General features: G+C 39.0%; 1 protein-coding gene across 7 annotated transcripts in view; it reads right to left on the bottom strand.

Annotated features, from left to right (window-relative positions):
- LOC122557318 (glutamate receptor 3) overlaps positions 1–23,813 on the bottom strand; it is a 342,247-nt gene that overhangs the window by 280,097 nt on the left and 38,337 nt on the right. For all 7 annotated transcript variants that reach the window (XR_015758634.1, XM_043704895.2, XM_043704894.2 and 4 more), the window contains exon 3: positions 3,179–3,418. Coding sequence is in view for 6 of the 7 variants with exons in the window: in XM_043704895.2 (XP_043560830.2) it covers positions 3,179–3,418 (240 nt within the window). In the remaining variant the exon portion in view is untranslated. The remainder of the gene's footprint in view (positions 1–3,178; positions 3,419–23,813) is intronic.

Here is a 23,813-nt window from a genome sequence, read left to right as displayed (position 1 = left end):
AAGCAGTCAAACAAATCAGTTTATCATTCTTCACCAAGGAGATTATGATTTGGATATCTCATTGGGAACTGTAGCAAATTGGGGAATCTTGCCCAGGTTCTGAGCGTGGCAAGATGTGTATCTGCTATCCAGGGAGGTGTCATTGTGCTTACATTCTGAGCAACCCCGAGGTTCCATCAATGTTTCCCACCCAGAACTCCAGAACTAAGTTGTGGGTGACAAGGGATACCTCCAGAGTTCTTGGCTCATGTGAATGGAACACATACAAAAAGCGCTTGGATAATAAAGTTGTGGAGGATTATCCTGACAACAGCCAACTAAGCTCTAACAACAAGCAATAGACCTACATATGAAAAGTAGAGAACAATGAAGTGGGAAGTTTAAACCTCCAGAAGAATTGTCAAACAACCAACACATTAGAAAAACTCAGTCTCCTAAATACATAAATTTGTAATTCTTGTTTCTATGCAAATAGCTTTGCAATTACCTAACATGTGCGTATTTTCACATTTTGTGCAGGTTTCTTTTGCGGAGGAAAAAGGAGATGTTTTATTGTTGTTTTAAGAGCTGTATCACTTTAAAAGCTGAGTATGCTCATGAATCAAGGACAAAGATGTTTAAGCCTACAAAGCAGTCATGAAGACTGCAAGCAGCAGCTTGCTAGACTAGGATTTTGTACAATGGTTGCTCTGTAGATGTAGGTTATCAATCGGCCATTTACAAATTGTTTGAGATTTTCAAGTAAATTGAATCTACTCTAGTTACCAGTTGAGTATGAGAGTGATAACTCAATGTTAAAGAAAACAACACAAGAATACACCAGGGAACATAGCCCCTGTTTCGCTGGCAAAATGTTGCCAAAGATTCTGTCAATTTTATCTTAATCTGCTATTATTATAATATTTAAATAACAACTTGTTTCATGGTAGTAGGTTGGCCACCCTTTTTTCTCTGCTTTATTCCTGCAAAGGGAGAAAGGGGGTGATTAGAGGGGGTTAGAAATGGGACTTGTTACACTTTAATCATCCACATGACCCCAGAACACCCATTTGTGATGAGAAAACTCTCTCTTTGATCCTATAACTTCTGGCTCTGCAATCCCTCTTCCTTAACTTTACATTTGTTGGTTGTGTTTTTGTGCTCTGGGATTGTGACTCCCAAAATCACTCTGCCATTTTTAAATTCCTCGCCTCCTTTGATATTCACCTTAAAAACCCACATTTTGAAACGAGGTCTTGTGGAATTTCTCTTTCAATTTAATATTTATTGTTTGCATCTCAGTGGAGAATTTTGAGACATTTTTCTATGCAAAATGAACAATGTAAAATTAAGTTGTTATCGGAGACAAGAGGGCTCTTTCGATAGGTGCAAAAAGATAACACAAGAATTTTAGAGACTGGAGAATGAGCTGATCCTATGAACCTGCATTGCCATTCAGTGAACCCGATAAAGGCATGTACTAACGTCAGAAATTACGTAAGAATATAATGATGCATTCTGAATCACACAGTTCAATTTCAGACATCTGCAAATATTCTGGTGTTCAGATTAGTCTTCTGTATAGATAAGACTAATCTGAACACCAAAGTGGCTTAAAGCATTAGTCATTAATGATGCCAAATTGGAATGATGTATCTAGAATGCAAAACAGTGCCTTCCAAAAAAAAATACACACAGAACTTATTTCTTGAGCACTGAAAATTAGATGGAACATAAACAGACACTGAAACCTTTACTGAGATCCTAGCTCCTTATATTTTTGTTTATTATGTTCTGTAATGACCTAATTCAGATTTGTTAAACAAACTATTATAGTCATGTGACAAGGTTGCAATGAAAATAGGTGCCTTCAAAAATTCATCTATAGTATATTATATTATTTTCCCCAATTAAAAGCTTTAGGAATAATGAACCTAAAAGTTTAAATGTTCAAATTTACCACAGTGGTATCAAATCCAACCTACTCCCCATCATCATTAAAGTCATTGATGATGTTGGGCTTGATTTTCAACTATGAGGGAGAGTCAAAGGATTTGAGAAATTTCCTGACTCAGCCCAACCTACAGATGTAGGATTTTCTGGGATGATGTCCCAAAAGGTAACGAAAGCAACAAAATAGAAAATAGCCCTCCAGCCCTCACACGTCACCCACAAACTCCCTAACCCATCTCCATATACCCACCATGGTCTCTTGTACCCTCCATTCCACTCATTCATCATTCCCCCAAACCCTCCTTCCCCAGCCACAGCCCCTTAAACTCTCCATTCAAATATATGGCTTTGTGCAGACTGTATCGATTCAATGTAGGAATACAGTAACAAGGTCAAATGTGAAAACACTTCAAAATGCATTAATACAAATATCAAAAAACTAATTTTACTACCATTCTATCAAAGTGTCAATCAGTCAAATCTTTAAAATGTCATGTTGTGGAGGTGCCAGTGTTGGAGTGGGATGGACAAAGTCAGAAGTCACATGGTATCAGGTTATAGTCCAACAGGCTTATTTGAAATCACAAGCTTTCGGAGAATTGCCCTTTCGTCAAGCGTAGATTTCAAATAAACCTGTTGGACTATAACCTGGTGTCGTGTGACTTCTGATTTTAAAATGTCAATAGCAGAAATTGCAGGTATGTCATGCATCTTTATCATTTATAAATAAACACTGAGGAATAATTCTAAGGGTAAGAGTTGTCAATCAAGCAATAATATCCCTTAGGTTCAGCTATTTGAACATTCTAATGCTCTCAGCTAAGCATCTCTATGCATTCTTGCTGACAGAAATAACGCCTGGATTATCCCAAATATCAAATCTGATCAAATAAAACAATTTGAAATTTGAAAAAAAAACAAAGACATTTCCTGCAGTACTCTATTTCAAGACTAATTATAATTTATTTCCTTCAATGTTGCTGAGGTTTAATAAAAGCCAGGTTTTTAATTTGTTTTAGAACTAGCGAAGGCAATATATCAGGGAACCCATGAATGTCAAACAGAAGTAAAATTTGTTTGAATGACATGTTTTGAATCAAAATTATTAGCTCCTTGGGCATGCAGATTTACTGACACTTTTGCCCCAACCCTGTCGATGCTGGTTCAATCACAATTACTTTCTAAGCAGCCATGCATGAATACCTTAGAAAAATACAAAAAAAATGCTTTGAGAATGACTGCTTACCTCTGTCTGTGTCATACAGGTAGACAAATCTCTCCCATTTGTAGTGGATAAGAAGGCTTAAGAGTGCTCCTTGCAGTGGTGGCCTCAGTTGAATTACAAACTGAACTTCTCCTTCCGTGGGGAAGCTTGGAGTGATGAAGGATGTGTGTAATGCTCCACAGAAAGATGTTAGCGTGTTCACAGATCTCTTATCATAGAACCCAAAAATGGCATAAACGCCTTTGGAATACTGTGAACAAACTGAAAGAAGAGATCCTTGTTAGTTTTTGAGAGCATCACATTGACAATGGAACATTAGTTATCTGCATTCTAAATTACTTGCCAATTCTGTTATGCCGGTCCAACGAAGAGGGCATGTCAACCCAGGAAACTAGAAAATGTTCACCAATAACTTTGAAGAAGGTGGCCTCACTTTTAAAAGCTGTCAATTAAGCAGTGAGATGGGAATGACAGTAACTAACAATGTAACCTTGGTAAGATGATAATATTGCTTATTTTATAATTCTGAAAAACAGCAGTATGTCAAAGATTTTCATCTTGTACTTGTAAGGATATTTCGCAAGAATACAAGTTCAAGAAGAAAGCCAACATTTATACTGCATGAAAGGAAACTGCTTATTTGGCAAGTGGACAGTGTTGTCCAACTGAAGCATGATTAGTAGGCAACTCTTGATATTCACTGGGGGATACTGCAGATGGCCTTGGAGGATATCCTCAGGCAGCTCTAGGCATTGACTGCCTGGTTTCAGACTGTTCCACTTCTCGCATGGGCAGCAGTAGTCTGCACTGACTGGCTGAGAACCAACAGCAATGGCATTGGCAGGATGGTAGAAGTGGGAGCACTAATATTATTCTCAAGGGAAAAATCAGCAGGTTTCTGCTATACAAAGATACTGCTTGTTCCCTATGTCGGTGCTTCAGCAATGCTAGTGATCTGGTGGGGACAGCAGGTAGGGCTTAGATGGTAATAAGCATGGCTCTTACTTCTCACTTTGTGAAGGTAACATGTGGAATTAGATTTTACAACCATTTGAAGTTGGCATATTTGAAGATAAGGGGCTCAATATAAAATGTCTGGCCTACCCACTATTTTCCTGCCCACATCTGATCTGTCATCCTCTACACCCACCTGCACGTCCACCCTTAGGTATACTGAGGTCCTTAAGAAGCCAGTTAAATATCAGATTGGCTGGCAATTATGAGGTGGGTCTTCCTCCCTTGAGTGAGGTGGGGATCATGTCTCCTTCCATTTATGACTGTGAGGCTGCTGTGATCAGTAGTGACAGTGGTGGTGGGACAGGAAATCATACTCAACAATCTGAAGCGCTAAATTTGTAAATTACTGATAAAACTCCAGCAGAAGGACTCTGGTCAATTTAAGGCAGCAGGTCCTAGAAAGGAAATTAAGGTCCTTGAGGTGGCGTGGAAAGGATTCAATAGATGTCTACTGCTTCAGTTACTTGGACAGATGAAAGATGTTCTCCTTAAGGGAAAGAAGGTTAAAGGGAGATTTAATAGACATGTTCCAAGTGATGCAGTGTTTCGATAGAGTAAGTATGGGAAAACAATTTCCAGTGGCAGAAGGATCAGTAACCAGAAGGCATGATTTATGTTCATTCGCAAAAGAAGCATAGACAAGATACTAAGAAACCTTCTAAAACAAGTTAATACAATCAGTAATGCAATGCCTCTAAGGGTGGTGGAAGCAGGTTCAATAATGACTTTCAGAGGGAAAATTGGAAAATACTTGAAAAGGAACATTTGTAGGGCCAGGGAGAAGTAACAGGGGAATGAGTTTAATTGAATAGCTCTTTCAAAGAAGCAGCACAGGCAAGATGAGTTGAATAGATTCCTGCTGGGCTGTGCTGTTTAGTGATGATAATTCCTTTGGCCTCCCTCAAACATAATTGGGAAGATACCTAAAAAAGTAATAATTAAGTGGGTTGAAAGGTCACTACTTTAAACTCTTTTTAAATCATCTGCTGATGGTACAGGAAAGTGCCTGAAATCCCAATTTGTTTTCTGGAAGAAAGCACATGGCTTCCATTTGGTGCATCTACTCAGCACCGCCAAAATCAAAAAAACGTTCCATCATTCTATAATGCAATGTACTATAGTTGCAACACACAGCAATATTATAGTCAAGTAAAAACAGAAAATGCATGAATGTATCAAGTCAATTCAGTCTAAGACCAGAGGGCAAAAGTTTAAGGTGAGAAATAAGAGATTTAGAGGAGATCCGAGAAGAAAGTTTTTAGTCAAAGGATGAGAGATATATATAATGTGCTGTTTGAAGAGATGATGGAGGTAGGTACTCTTTAACATACAAGAGGCATCTGGATGACCACTTAAAATGCCAAAGCATAATAGGCTATTGACAAACTGCAGGTAAAACAGATGAGTGGAGTTTGGTGTTTGTTGATTGGCATAGACGTGGAGAGCTAAAGGGTCCTGTTTTATGCTGTATGAATCTATGACTATGGGAAATATTAACTACTTCTCTCCCCACGGTTGCTGTCAGACCTTGTGAATATTTTCAGCATTTTCTGTTTTTATTTCAGATTCCAGATTTTAAACTTCAGATTTTATATACTGTGAGAATTGTACAGACATATAGGAAATTTATTGAATTTTTCAGTTGCTCATTCTTTAACAAATCTTATGCATTGTTTCTCTGGTCTTCTAGCAGATAACAACAGCTTACATTTATATGTAACATTTTTACAGGATGTTTCATAGGAACATTAGCAACGTTTAACACTGAGCCACATAAACAGATTATAAGGACAGATTACCAAAAGTTTGGTCAGAGAAGTAGGCTGTGAGAAGCAAATTCAAGTAAGAGAGAGGCTGAGAGACAGAGGTTTATGGAGGGAATTTCACAGCTGCACACAATGGATTTAAAAAAAACTACAGATAAAAGTGTCACTACCTCTAAGCCAGGAGGCCTGGGCTCAAGTCCCACCTGCTCCAGAGATGTGTCAGAGGTAACATCCCTGAACAGGTTGATTATAAATATCGAAAGCTATTAACAAAGTAAAAGAGAGTTTAAAATTGTCTGTACTGATTAGTAGTAGCACCTCTAATGAGCATATCCATTCAAGGAAATGGAATTAAAAATAATTTGCTACTGCAGAATTTAATTGGTGCAGTGCACAGTTAGACATGCTAAGAAAGCAAAACAATGTGCTGTTGCATTATGAACATTACCATTGCTGTATGGAAGATACAAAGTCACCAGAATTATAGAATAACAGCTTCCTATTAACGTCTGATAACAGTACCACAATAAATGAGGAGGAACATCAGAGTAACGTATGCAACTACACATTTGAAAAGAAGAGTCAAAGGTCTGATTTGCTTCAGACGAAGATACTCAAAACCAATGTCCAAATAAGTTTCAAGGTAGCTTCACTGAAATGAAGACAAAAATTGCAGTTAACCAAGTTAACTAAGAAATCATTTCTAATTGATTACTTGAAAAAGTCACAATTTTTTTTGTTCTGAAAATAAATTTAGATTTTTAGACTATAATTCCAAGGGTCACATAAAGATTTTCATAATAACTTGAAAAGCAAGCTTTAATTAATGAACTTATGCATCCTAGAGGCAGGTGTCAGCAGGAAATCTGTAGGCACTTGTGTATTTAGAATCAATATTCTAGAAAGGTCTTGAGACAAGAGAGAACAGATAGTACCAGACACTGAAACCCCATCATCCTGGATAAGATTAAGTATGCCTTACCCATGACCGAGAATGGACACACCTATTCTTCTGTGTGTACGAAGGGAGCTTCTGGTATTAAGACACTCAACTTCAAAGTTTCACTTTGGCTTAGCTGAAGTAAATCTCTCTCTCGACCGCTTGAGTAAAATGATCATAAAACGTGTATTCAGTCTCCAGTGATTGATTATTAACATTGAGGTGAGAGTTCACTCTTCTGCATACCCAAAAGTCTTTCTTGTTCAATCTTTTTGATAAATTTTAACATTAGATTGCCTTGATCTAACTCACCCTCTCCGAAATGTAGACAGAAATGTATCAGTTCATCTATTTAGAATTCAATACATTGATCTGCAAGTGGTGTATCACCTGCCACCTCAATGGGACAGGAAATCAGTGAAGATGATGTTATCAATGTGCACCTGGAACTCAAGACTAGTATTCACTGTGCCCATGGGTGGTGCTTGATGAAAGCTCAGCTATGTTTAGCAGCCTACTTACTGTCACCCTGGCTGGACACTCGCTGGCCCACTCAGCCTCATTCTGCAACCAATTCACTGCACTGCTTGTTGCTTTGCTTGCTGCCCAAGGGAGCACTGCACTCAAAACTGCCTGCCACCTCTAACTACTAACGCCATGGCTGTCCCACTCCTAAACCCCCACCTCTCACACATTAGCCACCATGATCCTTCACTCATGGGGAACAATAAGCAGGGAGGGAGGGTGGGAAGTGTACAAAAAGGAAGCAATGAGAGGCACACCAAGTTGTTGGGAGAGGGGCGGTGAGCAAAGTATGATTAGAGGATTTGAAATGATTCGATTTGAATTAATATGAAATATTTGAAAAAATACATTTTACTTGCCCTGGACTTGCTAAAATATCTTTGTAATGCTTTCTGTTATGGGTAGATCTATTCTTTAGTAGGGGAAGGGATTTGTGATATTGCTAGCAGTGGTATCTCAGGCATTCTGTACAGGAGTGGAGAGGACCTCTTGCAGTTGTAATGACAGAAAATGTATCAGTCTGCAATATGCGCTGGTTTTGGAGTAGCTCAGGTAGCAAATGAGCAGTAGTTTTATTTTTACATTGAATTCGGAGGCTTTTATATTAACCTATACAATTTCATAGTATTTAGAACATAAGAATTAGGAGCACTAGTATGCAATTCAGTCCCTTGATCCTGTTCTGCTGTTTATTACAATCATGGCTAGTCTCAGCTCAGCCTCACCTTCCCTTTCCTGCCCTCTCCCCATAAAGCTTCAACCCATTGCTAGTTAAAAATCTCTATCTCCACCTTAAATTTACTCAATGGCCCAGTATCTACTGCACTCTGGGCTTGTGAGTTCCACAGGCTGTTCCATTATAAAATTGGAGAAAGGGGTTTCATATGAATGTGCTAAGCATTTGGGAATTTAGAGAAATTTGTGGTGTATGTCTGTCAAGCTCAATAAGAACAGCTGAAGTATTTCATGTTAATATCTTCATTCTGTTACAAATCGAAATTGAGCAACTCTTTCCCAAGCTACATTGATAATTCAACTTGCCAAATCATTTTAAAGTACATATTGTAAGTGCCTGCTCTTGTTAAAGATTGTAAAATAAGTTTTATTCAATATTTTCTCATTTACATGATGTATTCTACTGAACAGACTGGGATTACCTCTTCACTAGGCTTTCAGCTGCTGGAACAGCAACATTACGCTTTCAGAATTTTTCTTGGTGAAGATAGTTCAAATCTCTAATTGAAATCTGACATATTTTAGGCCAGAAGCACATTTAACATTCTTCCGCAATTTAGGTCTAATTTTAAAATCGCTGGGGAATGAATCGTGGATTGTGAAACTGAAGTAGGAAAACGTTGTCGTCACTTAAATAATGTATTTATCTATTTTTAATCTTGAACAGGCCCACTGAACCACATAGCTAGAAATTTAAATGTGGTTCCTGAAAAAAAAAATGATGGTTTTGTGGATTCACTTCATTGGGATTAATTTCCTGTTCCATCTTCCTTTCAGACAGGCAGACACAGATAACATGAATTGTGAACTCACTCCATAAAAGGGTGCTGGGGGAGTTGTGGTCATGTTACTGGACTAATAATCCTGAAGCCCCTGAGACTAATGCTGTGGGAACATAGGTTCAAATGCCAATGAGGCAGCTGGTTGAAATTAAATTCAAAGAATCTGTCTGGAATATGAAGCTAGTCTCAGTAATGTTGATGTGAAACTGCTACTGTGTGTTGTAAAGACCCATCTGCTTCACAAATATCATTTCGTGAAGAAATCTGTTGCTCTTACCCAATTTGCTCCATGTCTCCAGAGACATAGCAATACAGTTGATTTTTAAATGGCCAAGGAAGCCATTTAACTTCAGGGCAATTAAGGTTGGGCAATGAAAGCTGCCCTTGCCATTAACAGCTGTATCTCATAAAAGTGTAAAAAAAATGTGATTTCTTGACTTCCAATGCTTGGGATATACACCTAATCAAAAGGTTTATATATTTCTGTTTTTATTTGCCATATGTATAAAGTAAATCACATTGTTTATTGCAAATTTATTTATTAAACAGAGCAACTGACACAAGATGTAAGCCCTAAACATTGAATATTCTCTAGGTTCTTGTTATGTCGTTTAACTTGGGAGATCAGGAAGAAATTTCAGAATTTTATCCTTTACCTGAGGTTATTCAGATCCCTGTGGACACTAAATAAATTGGAAAGAATCTATGATAATGTAAATTATGCATGGGTAGCTGGAAGGAATGGACTCATCAGCATTTTTTGATACAATGTTTTTCCATCTTAGATCTGAGAAATTGTTTAGATAACCTTAATGATTACATTCAAATGGGTTACTAAACTTGATATTCTCTTGTGGAACCAGATCCTGAAGGGTAAAATTTCCATTTAGCAATTTCTATTTGAATTACAAACAATTCAGTGTCACTGATGGAGTAAAAATACCGAATCCTCAGTATGCATTCTATAACACAGCAGTATCAATGCTGCTTACAGGGACTCAGAAGCAACTGGTGCAGCCACGAAGTCACATTTTGCTCGCTCATGAGGGAACAGCATTTCTTGGTCATAAGAATACAATAGGAGAAAGTGAGGATTGCAGATGCTGGAGATCAGAGCTGAAAATGTGTTGCTGGAAAAGCGCAGCAGGTCAGGCAGCATCCAAGGAGCAGGAGAATCAATGTTTCGGGCATGCGCCCTTCTTCAGGAATGAGGAAAGTGTGCCAAGCAGGCTAAGATAAAAGGTAGGGAGGAGGGATTTGGGGGAGGGGCGTTGGAAATGCGATAGGTGGAAGGAGGTTAAGGTGAGGGTGATAGGCCGGAGTGGGGGTGGGGGCGGAGAGGTCAGGAAGAAGATTGCAGGTTAGGAAGGTGGTCCTGAGTTTGAGGGATTTGACTGAGACAAGGTGGGGGGAGGGGAAATGAGGGAACTGGAAAAATCTGAGTTCATCCCTTGTGGTTGGAGGGTTCCTAGGCAGAATCCACCTAGGAACCCTCCAACCACAAGGGATGAACTCAGGTTTCTCCAGTTCCCTCATTTCCCCTCCCCCCACCTTGTCTCAGTCCCAACCCTCGAACTCAGGACCACCTTCCTAACCTGCAATCTTCTTCCTGACCTCTCCGCCCCCACCCCCACTCCGGCCTATCACCCTCACCTTAACCTCCTTCCACCTATCGCATTTCCAACGCCCCTCCCCCAAATCCCTCCTCCCTACCTTTTATCTTAGCCTGCTTGGCACACTTTCCTCATTCCTGAAGAAGGGCTCATGCCCGAAACGTCGATTCTCCTGCTCCTTGGATGCTGCCTGACCTGCTGCGCTTTTCCAGCAACACATTTTCAGCATAAGAATACAATATCCATTTCTGTTGGCAAAAATATTGTGGGAAAGAAAGACATGTTGCCAAAGCATTTTACTTGCACTCATCAGGAAAAAAACACAAGAATGTCAAATTTTAAAAGACCAGAACTACTTAGACAGCAAGGGAAAAGGGTGATGATTGGTTTGCTAGTCAACTTTCATTGGTTGAGACATTACCATGGAGGAGAAAACAAGAGCAGCAGCATGGTGGCACAGTGGTTAGCACTGCAGTCTTACAGCCCCAGGAACCCGGGTTCAATTCAACTCATAGGTGATTGTCCATGAAGTTTGCACATATTCTCCCCATGTCTGTGTGGGTTTCCACCAAGTGCTCCAGTTTCCTCCCACAGTCCGAAGATGTGCAGATTAGGTGAGTTACTCATGGATAATGCAGGGTTATGAGGGTGGGTCTGGGTGGAATGCTCTTCAGAGGGTTAGTGTGGACTCAATGGGCTGAATGACCTGCTTCCAGACTGTAGGGATTCGATGATTCTAAAATATAAGCTCCCCAACATCTCTGGTCATTCAAAAATGTGTATAGCTTGAATATCTTAAGTTTCAGCTTTTATTTATTCTTTCAAGCAGTTATTTGGAAATTTAGGATCCCTTCTAGTTTAAGTAGAGGAAGAACATGTTCCTTGATGCTAGCACCTTATACAATAAATGCTTTTATAATATAGCAATCAATATAACTTGATACACCCTTGCATGAAATGTTGTATCTTCCCTTTTATCAGCCCACAAGTGAAATAAATTTGCTTCTTACGGAAGTAAAAAAAGTACTAGTATTACAAACAAGTATTTTGAAACATAACAATGAGAAGAAGTTTGTCATATTTTTGTCATTGAGCAAAATGTTGGAGATAAAATGTTGATTTTCATTTGGATCACCAATGGGCAGCCAGTGAAACTTGATTTAATGACCTTTGCGTTCAAAAAGAAAAATCTATTTTTATGTGCCTAAAATGTTGAAATGCTAGATGTAAAGATTTTTTTATGCTTTCTATATGTAACACAAATGAGGTATGCGGTTTCTGTTCACTTGAAAATCTCCACTGGGTTCACTTATAAATAAATCAGTTCACATATTACCGAAAAATCTCTAGACACAGCCTGTGTTCAGAGTGTTGCAATACAGAGTATCCATGGTCCCTAGTCACGTGATCACATCTAGATACCTAGATAAAATGCAACTTTTAAAAAATTTGTTTATGGATCATGGGATGGTAATGCCTGCATTGATTGCTGTCCCTAATTGCCAGAGGGTAGTTTAGAGTCAACCACATTGCTGTGGATATTGAGCCAAATGTAGGCCAGATCAGGAAAGGATTTCCTTTTCTACATGAGATTAGAAAAGCAAGTGGATGTTTATAATAATCAAGAGTGCTTACATGGTCACCATTAAACATCACTCTTAAAGCAATAATACAGATCTCTTTATTCCAAAGAAAGCTCGCACATGCTACAAGTGAAACCACATAAACATTGAATAATAGCAACATTAGTTACACTGAAATAAGGAGTATAAAAGTTCTATGTTGTAAAAGTTACTAGTACAGAAGATTCAGAGTCTGTGCATTGTTTTGGTTGTTTGACAACTCTTCCAGACCTAAGGCTATGCACTTTGCCAAGAGTAGAAGAGTTGAATATTATTTAAATGGAGAATTTAAATACAGGACAGAGGGATTTGGGAGTCCCTTTTCATGGATCACAAGGAGCTGACAGCAGGTAATAAGGAAAGCAAATGGAATATTGGCCTTTATTTCAAAGGTATAGACATATAAAGTAGGGAGGTTCTACTAAAATTGTACAAGTCACTGGTCAGACAACAGCTAGAATACTGTGAACACTTTTGGGCCCCTTATCTAATGAAAGACATACAGGCAATGGAGGCAGTCAGAGAAGGTTCACCAGACTGATAACAGGTATAAAGGGACTGTCTTATGAGGAGGGGTTGAGGAGATTGTGTTTATATTTATTGGTATATAGAAGAATGAGATGCAACCATATTGAAACATACAGGATTCTCTGAGGATGACAGCTCAGATGTGGAAAGATTGTGTCCCCTTGTGGGAGAATGTAGGATCAGTGGATATAATGTCAGAATAAGAAGTTGCACATTTAAGAAATAAATGAGAAAGAATTACTTCTCTCAGAGGGTTGTGAATCTGTGCAATTCTTATTCAGAGAGAACTGTTGAGGTTAGGGTGTTAGATATATTCAACACCATGATAGGCAAATTTTTAATCAGCAAAAGAATAAAGGGTTATGAAGAAAAATCAGGGAAGTGGAGTTGAGGATTATCAGATCAGCCATGACCTCACTGGATAGCAGAACAAATTTGCAGGGCTGAATGGCCTTCTTCTGCTCCTATGTTTTATGGTTATGAAGTGACCTTCTGGAAACATGGATTTTTCCCTTGACAATTCATTTTTAGTGTGTTGACTGTTCTCCTGTTCTTCCACTACATCACTGGCTCATTTTGTTGTTTCATGCCCTCTGTGTATAACTGGCATGTTGTGCACTTCTCATAGCTAGTTTCTCTCCATCTCCAATGTTATTCCATGCAACGTTGTGACTTTGTGAGACCAGGTTGCCTGCACACTTTGGGTATGTTTGCAGGTAATCATGTATCCATTGGAAGATGTGACTCTGACCTTTTGTTCAACATTTAATTGAGATGATTCTGCACCTGCATCCTTGTCACGCATCATCATTTTCCTCCCATGCTTGTCGAGGCATGTCTTCCATTTTCAAAGTTTGGATAGATGTTGACTGACAAGATTATTCTCACTTGCCATCTGAAGATGATTTCTGTTGGAAATAGCAACCCATATCCACAGATGCAACTCTGACCTTGAGGTCATTTAGTGTCAATGTTGCATGGTTCATGCCCCATTTGGCATATATGTCCTTGAAAAATCTACTCACAATCTGTAGCTATTATCAGCAATTATTTCTTCAGGTGCATTGAATAGACAGAATGCTGTGTCTGACATAGATATACTTAAAGTGTAGGAAATCCAGGGAAGTAGTCAGTGATTAAGATAAAGCCCTCTTCATTTATGACAAATAGATCAGTGACAATTTTGGATGAAGAGACGGATTGAATTTTGTGAGGGTATAGTGGTTGTATCTTTTGGTTTCACTGATATCTTTGTCATGCCATGGATATCCTTACTGATATTTTCATGTCAACACTGGGGATCCTTGGCCAATAAATCATATCATGTGCCAGTCATCTTGTCCACTCTGTGTCCACATTAATATAGGATTGAATTATTTTTCAATAATAATTAATATTGAGTTGATTAACCAAATAAGGAAATAAGATAATATTTTGTTTGATTTGTGGTTGGTTCTAAAACACTTTTTGTAAGGAAGGATGGGCAAGGTCAAAACTAAGATAATGGGCTTATGGAACATTAGCTACTTTTATGGCTCAAGCTAATATAAACTTAGGGTAACAAATGTGAAAATGAGATAAAAGCTTTTACTCATGGATACAGCTAAGTTTTAAACTGCATTAGTTTTGTAAATTAAAATAAGTAACATGTCGATGTATATTAATTTTGTATTGTCATTTTGAGCTTCAATTTGACTCAGGCATCAAAGTTATTGAGGAGTCACACATGGTTCTTTTAACAGAAGTATTTCAATAGATTTTGGAGAATATGTAGATGAATCAGTTGGGGCATTTTGGATGATGTTAATAGCTAGAAAGAGACACTACATAAGCAGGTGAAGATCAATGGAGATACCAATCTAAGATGGTCAAGCTGTTTTAAAAGGAGCAAACTTATAAAGTGATTAGCATGTCAAAGAATGAATCGGGAGACATTTGGAAATAATGTTACTAAAATGACCATTACATTTAAAAAAGTAATCAGGAATTTGGCTTACATTACCTATCCAATCGAAGACTGATCATGTGCTGCTTTGGTCAGTCAATTACAGCTCAGGATGTCTCTTTTGGTGTAGTTACAACAATATGCCCTGTTGGAGTTCTTTGGGCACACACACTTGGATATACAGTACCAAGTTCATCTCTGTAAGGCCACAAGCACCTGAGACTGGCTGCCAATACTTTTATTTTGTCAAGCCACCCTTGAAAGATCATTTATTATTGTGCCTTGAGTTGCACATCATTTGTTGTTTCAGGTTGAAGTGATTGCTTTGGGGCTCACCAAAATATACCAGATCAGTATTGAGCACTTCTTTCACCTCAGTGTCCATGCTGTTGACTGTAGATCCACTGGAACATCATCATTCTTGTTTAGGTCTGGCAATCTGCTCAGTGTATCCAAGTTGCGAATGTTTTTACTAAATTATAGCAAACCCAGTACTTTTACTTGTGAGTTGTTAGTGGTAAAATCGTGCATTTGTCAATAGTTTATTTAAAATGTTCATGATTGGTAAGTGAATCAAGGGCTATGGGAGAAAGCAGGAGAATGTGGCTGAGAAATAGATCAGCCATGACTGAATAGTGGAGCAAATGTGATGGGCTGAATGGCCTAATTCTGCTCCTATATCGCATGCTCTTATGGTCAAACCATAACCAGTGGCTTGTGATCTCCAGTGAACTGCTTGTGGTACAGATAGATGTGGAAGCTGGTGATCATAAACATCAAAGCGAGTGTTTAGTGCTTGATATTGGATTGATTAAATTGAGATAGCCCTTCGGATGTAGCATAACAGATTTGCATGATGCACACTCCTAGCCCCTTCTGCCAAGTTCAACTTCTAGGACTGACTTCTTCCTTGAGTGATAGCATTGCAGGGTGCAATTTTCTTCTGACAAGACTTGCTTGAGAGACTCAAATATGTGTTAATAGTCCTCCTGTTATACATATGGTATGTTTTTCTTCAGGAGTTCTCTAAATGATAATGCCTGAAAGGTTTGGATTGTATGATGCCAAGAAGTTAAAAAATCTGAGGCATACCTGTCGAGCTTTTTTTATTGTGGGGTAGGCATTTGTCTAACATCTTCCACTTTGCGTGGGTTTGGTTGGATTCTGCAAATTGATTTTATGAAGCTGATGGTCACATGGCACTTCTTTCTGTTGAATATAATCCCTTTATGGCAATGTACTGGAATCAGTAAGTGAAGGTTCCCATCATGTTCTTTGGTTTTGCCCATTACCACAATATCATTGACAATCATGTGAAGCCAGGCACGTCGTCTATAATTTTATTTATATGCTGCTGCAGCAAGCCATGACAGATAGATCATCGAAATGCTACTCTCTGGTGACAATATATTCCAAAGGATTTTCTCAAGAATGTGATTTCCTGGTATTCCTTAGCTAAGAGTACTGACCAACCTCACTTTAACAAAACAAAAAACTATGGATGCTGAAGATCTGGAACAAAAACATAAATTGCTGGAGAAATTCAATGTTTGACATTCAGCTTGGAAAATAATTTAACTCCTGTGAACTAGAGATTTAATTCTTCTAGTTTTAGAATTGTGTGTGGGCATCTTTGTAGGGAGGGGTTTATGTCTAACCTAATTGTGTGTCTCACCTCATGCACCAAGTAATTGAACCACACCAGTCTGTGTAGTGATGCATACAATGGATATTGCCATTGCATTCCATGTCATCTAATTCGTGCTTATGCTTTCTTCTTTTATTGAATGCTACACTTTCCGGGGTGGTTTATTGACCTAACTGCATCCTGAGGTGCAGTATGGTTTGCTTTTGAATCTTCTTACAGCGTCAAACCTGTCCACATACAATTGTTGTAAACGCTGACTGACTCAACACAAGCAGTCTTGGTCTCTTCTGAAACCATTGATGATCTCATGGATATTCATCGGGCTGAGAGCGGAACACACTGATAGTCCAGCCAGTGTTGGTCCCCTAATGTTTACCAGTTAACATTTATGGGTTCCATGACAAAATGCGATAGCTGCACTCCACTGTTAAATGTGCCAAAGAAAGGGAATAATGACACACTGTATACAATTAATCAGCAGTTGTTCCACTGTACCATTGAGTTCCACAGAAACCAGGCACATATCCTTCAGAATTTGAACTGGCAGGACATTTGCACATTCCTCAGTGTCAGTCTTGGTTTTGAGTGTATATTTGCTAGTCTTCTTTAGACAAAATGACATTGATTTTAACAAAAGTTTCCAGTTGACTGACTTTGTCCACACAGTGTGTCAAATTCATACATTTACAATGTGGAATGCCTATTCTTCCTCTTGTTGGAAAATGTTCCACTCTGGTGCTTGCATTGGGACAGTCTTGCTGTGAATTTCATGAATTGGCTTACAGGTTTACAGTGCATACCTTGCAGTTTCTAGCATATCATTGAGACTATGTTTTGTTTTGTTGTGTTTTATTGGAGTCACTTGTTGTATCTATGGAGCTGGATTTCTTGCATAGGCGGGCCCAGAATCCATTTGTACCACACTCCTTGTGTATGTCTTCGAATTTAGGTCAGCTCTGTGATAAGTGCACTTGCTGCAAAGCTTGCTAGTTTGCTTTTTGTGACCTGGTTAACATGCCAATACTGTTAACAGCACCTAATACTTCCAGATGCTGCTGTCCAGCTCCAACGATTTTGTATTTTCTGCCATCTGCTAGCAGCGCCTCAATGACCTTTCATTTCTTCCAGAAAAAAAAGCATTTTGGAATGCTTCAATAGTTATACAGACAACCACCATCTCCATTATGTGCTCTGACAGTTTAGCCTCTGAAAAGTTGCATACGGTTCCCTTGTTTTATTGATAAATGTATTTATTGACAAAGGTCATATAATCTAAAACTGAGTCTTATACTTTATCTTCTAGAAGGACAAGGGCAACAAATATATAGGAACAGCACCACATTCAAGATCCCCTCCAAAGCCATTCACCTTCCTGACTTGAAAATACATGACTGTTCCTTCACTATCACTGTGTCAAAATCTTGGAATTCCTTCCTAATGACATTGTGGGCCAATCCACAGCAGGTAGAGTATAGTGGTTCAAGAAGGCAGCTCACTGCCACCTTCTCAATGGCAACTCGAGATGGGTGTAGGGGGAAAAGCAGATAAAGTGGGTGGCAAGGACAGGGTGGTGAAGTGGGGATAGTGAAGACAGGGAGAGGGCATGACCTGGTTGGTCAATGGAGGGAATGAATCCAGTTGGTGGCAGGGAGGAGTGGAAGGGGGTGGGGGGGTGAAGCTGGGAAGGGAGATGTTTCCCTGAGCTTCTCAGCAGGGCCCACAGGGGCCGACTGGACCTCCCAGTCACCGTCCATTTTAATTCCCCTTCCCACTTCCTTTCTGACATGACCATCCTTAGCCTCCTCCGTTGCCACAATGAACCAAACCACAAATTGGAGGAACAACACCTCATCTTCTGCCTGGGCAGCCTACAGCTCGGAGGACTCAACATTGTGTTCTCCAATTTCAAATAACCTCCTTTCCCATCCTCCGACTCCCTTCCCGCAACACCCCTCCACCCACATCCTACTGTCCAACCAGGTCGCACTCCTCTACCTGTCTTCACTTAACCCCATTTCACCACCCTACCTCTGCTACCCTTTATCTGTAGCTCCCCCCCACACCTACCCTCAGTCCTGAAGAAGGGTTACACCTGAAACGTTGACTTCTCCACCTCCTGATGCTGCCTAACTTCCTGTGTTCTTCCAGTCTCCTGCCTGTCTGCTTTGGATTCCAGCATCTGCAGTTTTTTTGTCTCGAACCTGGTTAGGCTAGAACCATCCTGATGAAAGGCTCCTGCCCGAAACGTTGATTTTCCTGTTCCTCGGATGCTGCCTGACCTGCTGTGCATTCCCAGCACCACTCCAGTCTTGGTTAGGCTAGAAGCAGATTATTGTATCTAGTTCTGCTCACCACACTTTAAGAAGGATGTTTGGGTCTTTGAAAGGGAGTAGCCAGGGTTTACCAGAATGGTTCCAGGAATAAAAGACTTTAGCTACATGCTTTCTATGGAGAGCAGTATTGCTCCTATTGGAACAAAGGAGATTTGATCGGAAAGATCCTAGATTATGACAAGTTTAGATAAGTTAAACAAAAAGCTCCTCCCATTAGCTGAAAGTACAAAGATTAGGGAACACGTATTCTTACATAAGGATAAGTCATATCTGGAAGGTAGACTGCACTCTCTGTATAATATTTTCAGATGCAGGGAGGAAGTGGGGCACAAAGATAAACACTCCACGTTATGCATGTCAGATTTAGGACAGGTGCCCAGCAGTATTTCTTCACACAGAAGCATTCCAACAGTTATACTCTGCAAAGCTTTTCTCAAACTATTCCACCAACATTCTGGATACATTCTGAGAGGCAGAGATCAAATGGGTTGATAAATGTCATAATTTAAACCTATTTGGAGTGGTTTTGAGTTTAATTCAATATCACAGTTTGAAAGATGAGATGAACTCTTAAGCATTACGTTTGTGTCTTATACATACAGGAAAAAGTACAATTTCACTGCGCACCATTCCCTTCATGCCCTGATGTTGTTTTATGTTTGTAATGCAACTATGTACAACAGTGCACAAGTATCTGTATTTCATCATTTGAGCACATTCTAATTATTTTTGGTCAAAAATTAATTCTAATATAAGACAATACAGCAATATAACTTAATATAAATAAACTATTAATTGTTTTACTTAAGTTAGGAAGTAATCGTGGGTAAAGATTCAAACATGTAATTGCAGATGATACATACACAGATTTTAGAGGGATCAATAAACTCTAGGACTTAAGAGCATGGAGAGTCAGTTTTTAAGGACTAAATGATGGAATAGGTTTTGGAGGAAGAGATAATTATGGCAGACTTGAAAGAGACGACATTATCCGAAGACAGGATACCATTCAAAATGCCAATTGTATTGATCTAAGCAAAAAAGCCTGTCAATAGTTTTGTACAAATCAGGTCAAAGTGGAGAGATTTGATTCTCATTCTGAGCTCAGAGTCTGCATGAACTGACTTAGCAGACAAACTAGAGCATCATGTTCCCAGATAGAAGTCTTGCAGGGACTCTGTCTTGGTGGATAAGAAGAAAGGAATTGGACAGAGGCAGTTAAGTGGATGATCTTCAATCTTCGTGATGAAGAATTTATTAGCTCCTCACATTTGGTGTTTGATGTTATGTAGGAAAGAATGGGAAATGGCTGGGAGAGTTATTAGGATAACGGGTGAATTGGAAAATAAAGATCCATAGAGGACAAGAGAAGCCAGGAGTTATCTTTGCTATCTATGTTTATTCTGGAATAGTGCTTCTTTTTGGTGGAGGGCGACAATGTCTGATAGTATTTGATGTGATCTTGAGATATCTGATGAGAAACAGATAAACCAATTTTGTTATCAATACTCTTAAATCCGTGCTAATTGGAATTCATGGAACAAAAATTGGGTCAGGGAGAGAAAGTGAGGACTGCAAATGCTGGAGATCAGAGTCAAAAAGTGCAGCGCTGGAAAAGCACAGCAGATCAGGCAGCATCCGAGGAGCAGGAGAATTAACATTTTGGGCATAAGCCCTATGCTTGAAATGTCGACTCTCCTGCCCCTCGGATGCTGCCTGACCTGCTGTGCTTTTCCAGCGCCACACTTTTCAACAAGGATTAGGTCATGGCAGGGAGAATGAGCATGATGGGATAGAATAAAGATTTTGCTGTAGACATTAGCATCAAAGGATTTGGAACAAAGAAGCCAAGCAACACAGCCCCAAACACATTTCAGTAATTCCAAGATAGAGGGGGAATAATGGCAGAAAGGAAACCTGAATGGATCAAATACTGCCAGAAAGTACTGTTGCCTCAGAGCGCCAGTTTCCAGTCTTCGATGACTGTCTGATGAATTTGCATGTTCTCCCCTTGTCTGCATGGGTTTCCTTTAGGTCCTCTGGTTTCCTACTATAGTCCCAAGATATGCAGGTTAGGTGAATTGGCCATGTTAAATTGTTCATAGTGTTCAGGGATATGTAGGCGAAGTATATTAGTCAGGAGAAATGTAGAGTAATAGGATGTGGGTCTGATGGGATACTCTTCGGAGGTCAGTATGGACTTGTTAGGCCAAATGGCGTGTTTTCACACTGTCGGGATTCTATGATTACACATTCCTGAACCCAGTGAAGACACCATTGCAGGTTTATGTCTGTGATATCCCATCGAGATCAGATTGGGGGGAAAATTTCAGAAGTATCAGAGTCTGCTTTTGTTCTGGTAACTACACAAGAAAGCAGAGGATAAAACATAAAAATACATTCCAAGATTTGCGCAAAGAAGAAAAAGCTTGAAGAATTAAGGTGGATTATGCAACAGGAGATTGATTTGAAGGAAGTTGAGATGAGGTTGAATGATAGGAACAGTTTAATAATACAATGCGGCTGAGAACTGATGGGGATAAAAAGTATTAATTGCATTTATTGCCAGTTGCAACTTTACACAGAAGAAAGATCAGCCAGCAAATAAAATTTAATACTGGACTTTAACTTTTTACTAACACCTTTAAGCTTGTTTCAGAACCAAAATAGCAAAGTAAGCTAAAACACAGGAGTTATTTTTCAAACCTATAGCTGAGCCTTGAATAATTTAACCCAGGAGTAATAGCTCTATAGAATTCCATCTCACTGCTGTCAGATAGATTTAAGTGGTGGAGACAAGTGAACTAAAGATAAGGCCAAAACCCTGCTGTATTTAGTCAAGCCTCAAAGGCTCCAGAATGCAGACCTGTCAATCAAACCAGACCAAAGACAAGATTCTGGTAGATACTTGCATTCTATATTGATAAGCATTGATGTCTGGTGTCAGCACTAACAAAGAATTGCCATTGCTGACAAAATATGCACCTGATCTGCATTTATAAAATAATGCTTCTTTTCAATAGCTCACTCATTACAGACAGTTGGACAAATTTTATTAAACCAAAATCAGAATTAATAAGACAGTAATGCACTCAAAATGAATTCAGTGAACTTACTGTCACATTCACACAAACTCCAGCTGCCACCATTTTGAAAGGGGTCAACCCTTAGGGTGGTGGAAAGCATTTCTATTCTTACTGATGTCATTTAAATATGCATGTCAGGATTCAATGGCACGGTACCCCAAATGCAATTGCAAGGAACACATTGTTTCACTATTAAGTGATCTAGTTGCCAGGCTTTCAGCGAATTGCAGCTGGCTATGACAAAAACAGCTCCAAGATTTAATCAATATCATTTTCTTACTGATCAAAGAGGAGCACATGTGCTAGGCCACTTCAACTCCTTGGCTTTGCTATGCCCCAAATCATTCTAACTGAGACCTACCTATGGTTCAGCCTATCTGTCAGTTGAAAGTTCTCTGGCACTAAGACAGCAAGCTCTGTTGAGTTGCCTATTGTTTAGCAGTTTTCAGAATTGTTTTAAAAGTATAGCTCAATTCAAAATATTCAAAATTTTGAACACAATATTTCTTCGGTGTGTTACATGCAATATTATAATATGTATGGAAGGCATTTGTAACAGCAGGTACACACTTAATTTTTTTTAGGAATCATTTCTTCTCAAAATCATTTTGTCCCCACCACTACTCGAGAGATCCATTGTAGTGCAGTTTGATATTTAAAAAAATTAGAACTCTGTTTTCAGAATTTCTTTGCACATGAACAGCCTTGGTAATGCCAAATACAATCATTTGAACTCCATGTTGAAGTATACCTGTTCAGTTAATTAGAAGATTCATGCTTAAGTGGAGGGTCTCATGTGTGAAGATCATCTTTACACAAAAGAATATATTTTTCTTATCAATCATTAATATAATGTAACTGAATGTGCATCTACTGTATTTCTCTGACATTCGGCAATCATTCTACAGAAGATCCTTGCCTATCTTTTATAACTGTTGTAAAATGAAAAATAGGAGAAAGTAAGGACTGCAGATGCTGGAGAACAGAGTCGAGAGTGTGGTGCTGGACTAACACAGCCGGTCAGGCAGCATCCGAGGAGCAGGAGAATTGACCTTTTGGGCATAAGCCCTTCATAAGGAAAGATAGATTCCCCTGCTCCTCGTTGCTACCTGACCGGCTGTGCTTTTCCAGCATCACACTCTCGACTCTGAAAATTAAAATAGACTATCCATACACATAATGGGGCAAAAGCCAAATATATGTGCATCTTAGCAGCAAATTCAGGAATAAATTCAGCAAGTGGAAGTGGATTAAAACAAACTTAAACTCAAAGATCAAACTCTTCTGTTTGTACATTCTACATATAAAATGCTTTTCAGTGACCTTAGAATGAAATATTAATCAGCCTTTCTATTAAAACGTGTAATGGGTGGCCTAATACATATCACACAGAAAATGGAATTGATTTCTGGTAAAGAACAGATTGGTTTAATTTTTATGTGTATCAACATACAAAAATGAGAAATACACTCAGTGGGTGATTATTTTCTACACATTTTAAAGCTGTATAACTATCAGGCATCACAAACTGGAAAGAAAAATGTCTAAATCTTATCTAAACAGTAACTATTTTAAAAGGTGTGTATCCAGGTCATCATCCCATCACTTTAACTTCCTCCTTGAATCTTTTAAGGCAATGGTTAAAGCACCGTGCTGTGAAGAACAGAGCTTTGTTTTGCTGCTCATGTAGCTGTATTAAGATAGTAAAGACAAGTCCCATTGCCTAACAATATCAATAGCTTGACTAAAAGCAACACCAAAATAAATTCCCCCTGTAAACTGTTCTATTTTGTGAGATGATAGCACACAATCTAATTCAATTTTTTTTTGCAATCTTCTAGTTTCAGACCAGAGGAACCCAAAAGAAAGGTAATTTTGGAATCTGCAACAAAGCATAATGCCTGCAATGGCAGAAATGCACTTGACATCTGAGAGACAATGGCAGACTGACAAAGCAATGGACAGATAAGGGTCACAGACATAGATGGAAGTGATAGTAAAATGTCAGTAGGAGCTCAGAAATGCCAATCCTGCCTGTGAATTAGAGGTTTGTAAATTCACCTTGAACTCATAATCTTAGTTGGCACTTCAATGCAGTACTTCATTAATGAGGGAG

This window comes from Chiloscyllium plagiosum, unplaced genomic scaffold, assembly GCF_037043375.1.
Source record: "Chiloscyllium plagiosum isolate Xiang-an unplaced genomic scaffold, Cpla_swu_hap1 HiC_scaffold_11, whole genome shotgun sequence".
NCBI classification, from domain to species: Eukaryota; Metazoa; Chordata; class Chondrichthyes; order Orectolobiformes; family Hemiscylliidae; genus Chiloscyllium; species Chiloscyllium plagiosum.
Note: the sequence above shows the minus strand (reverse complement) of the source record. Positions and strands in the feature narration are given on the sequence as shown.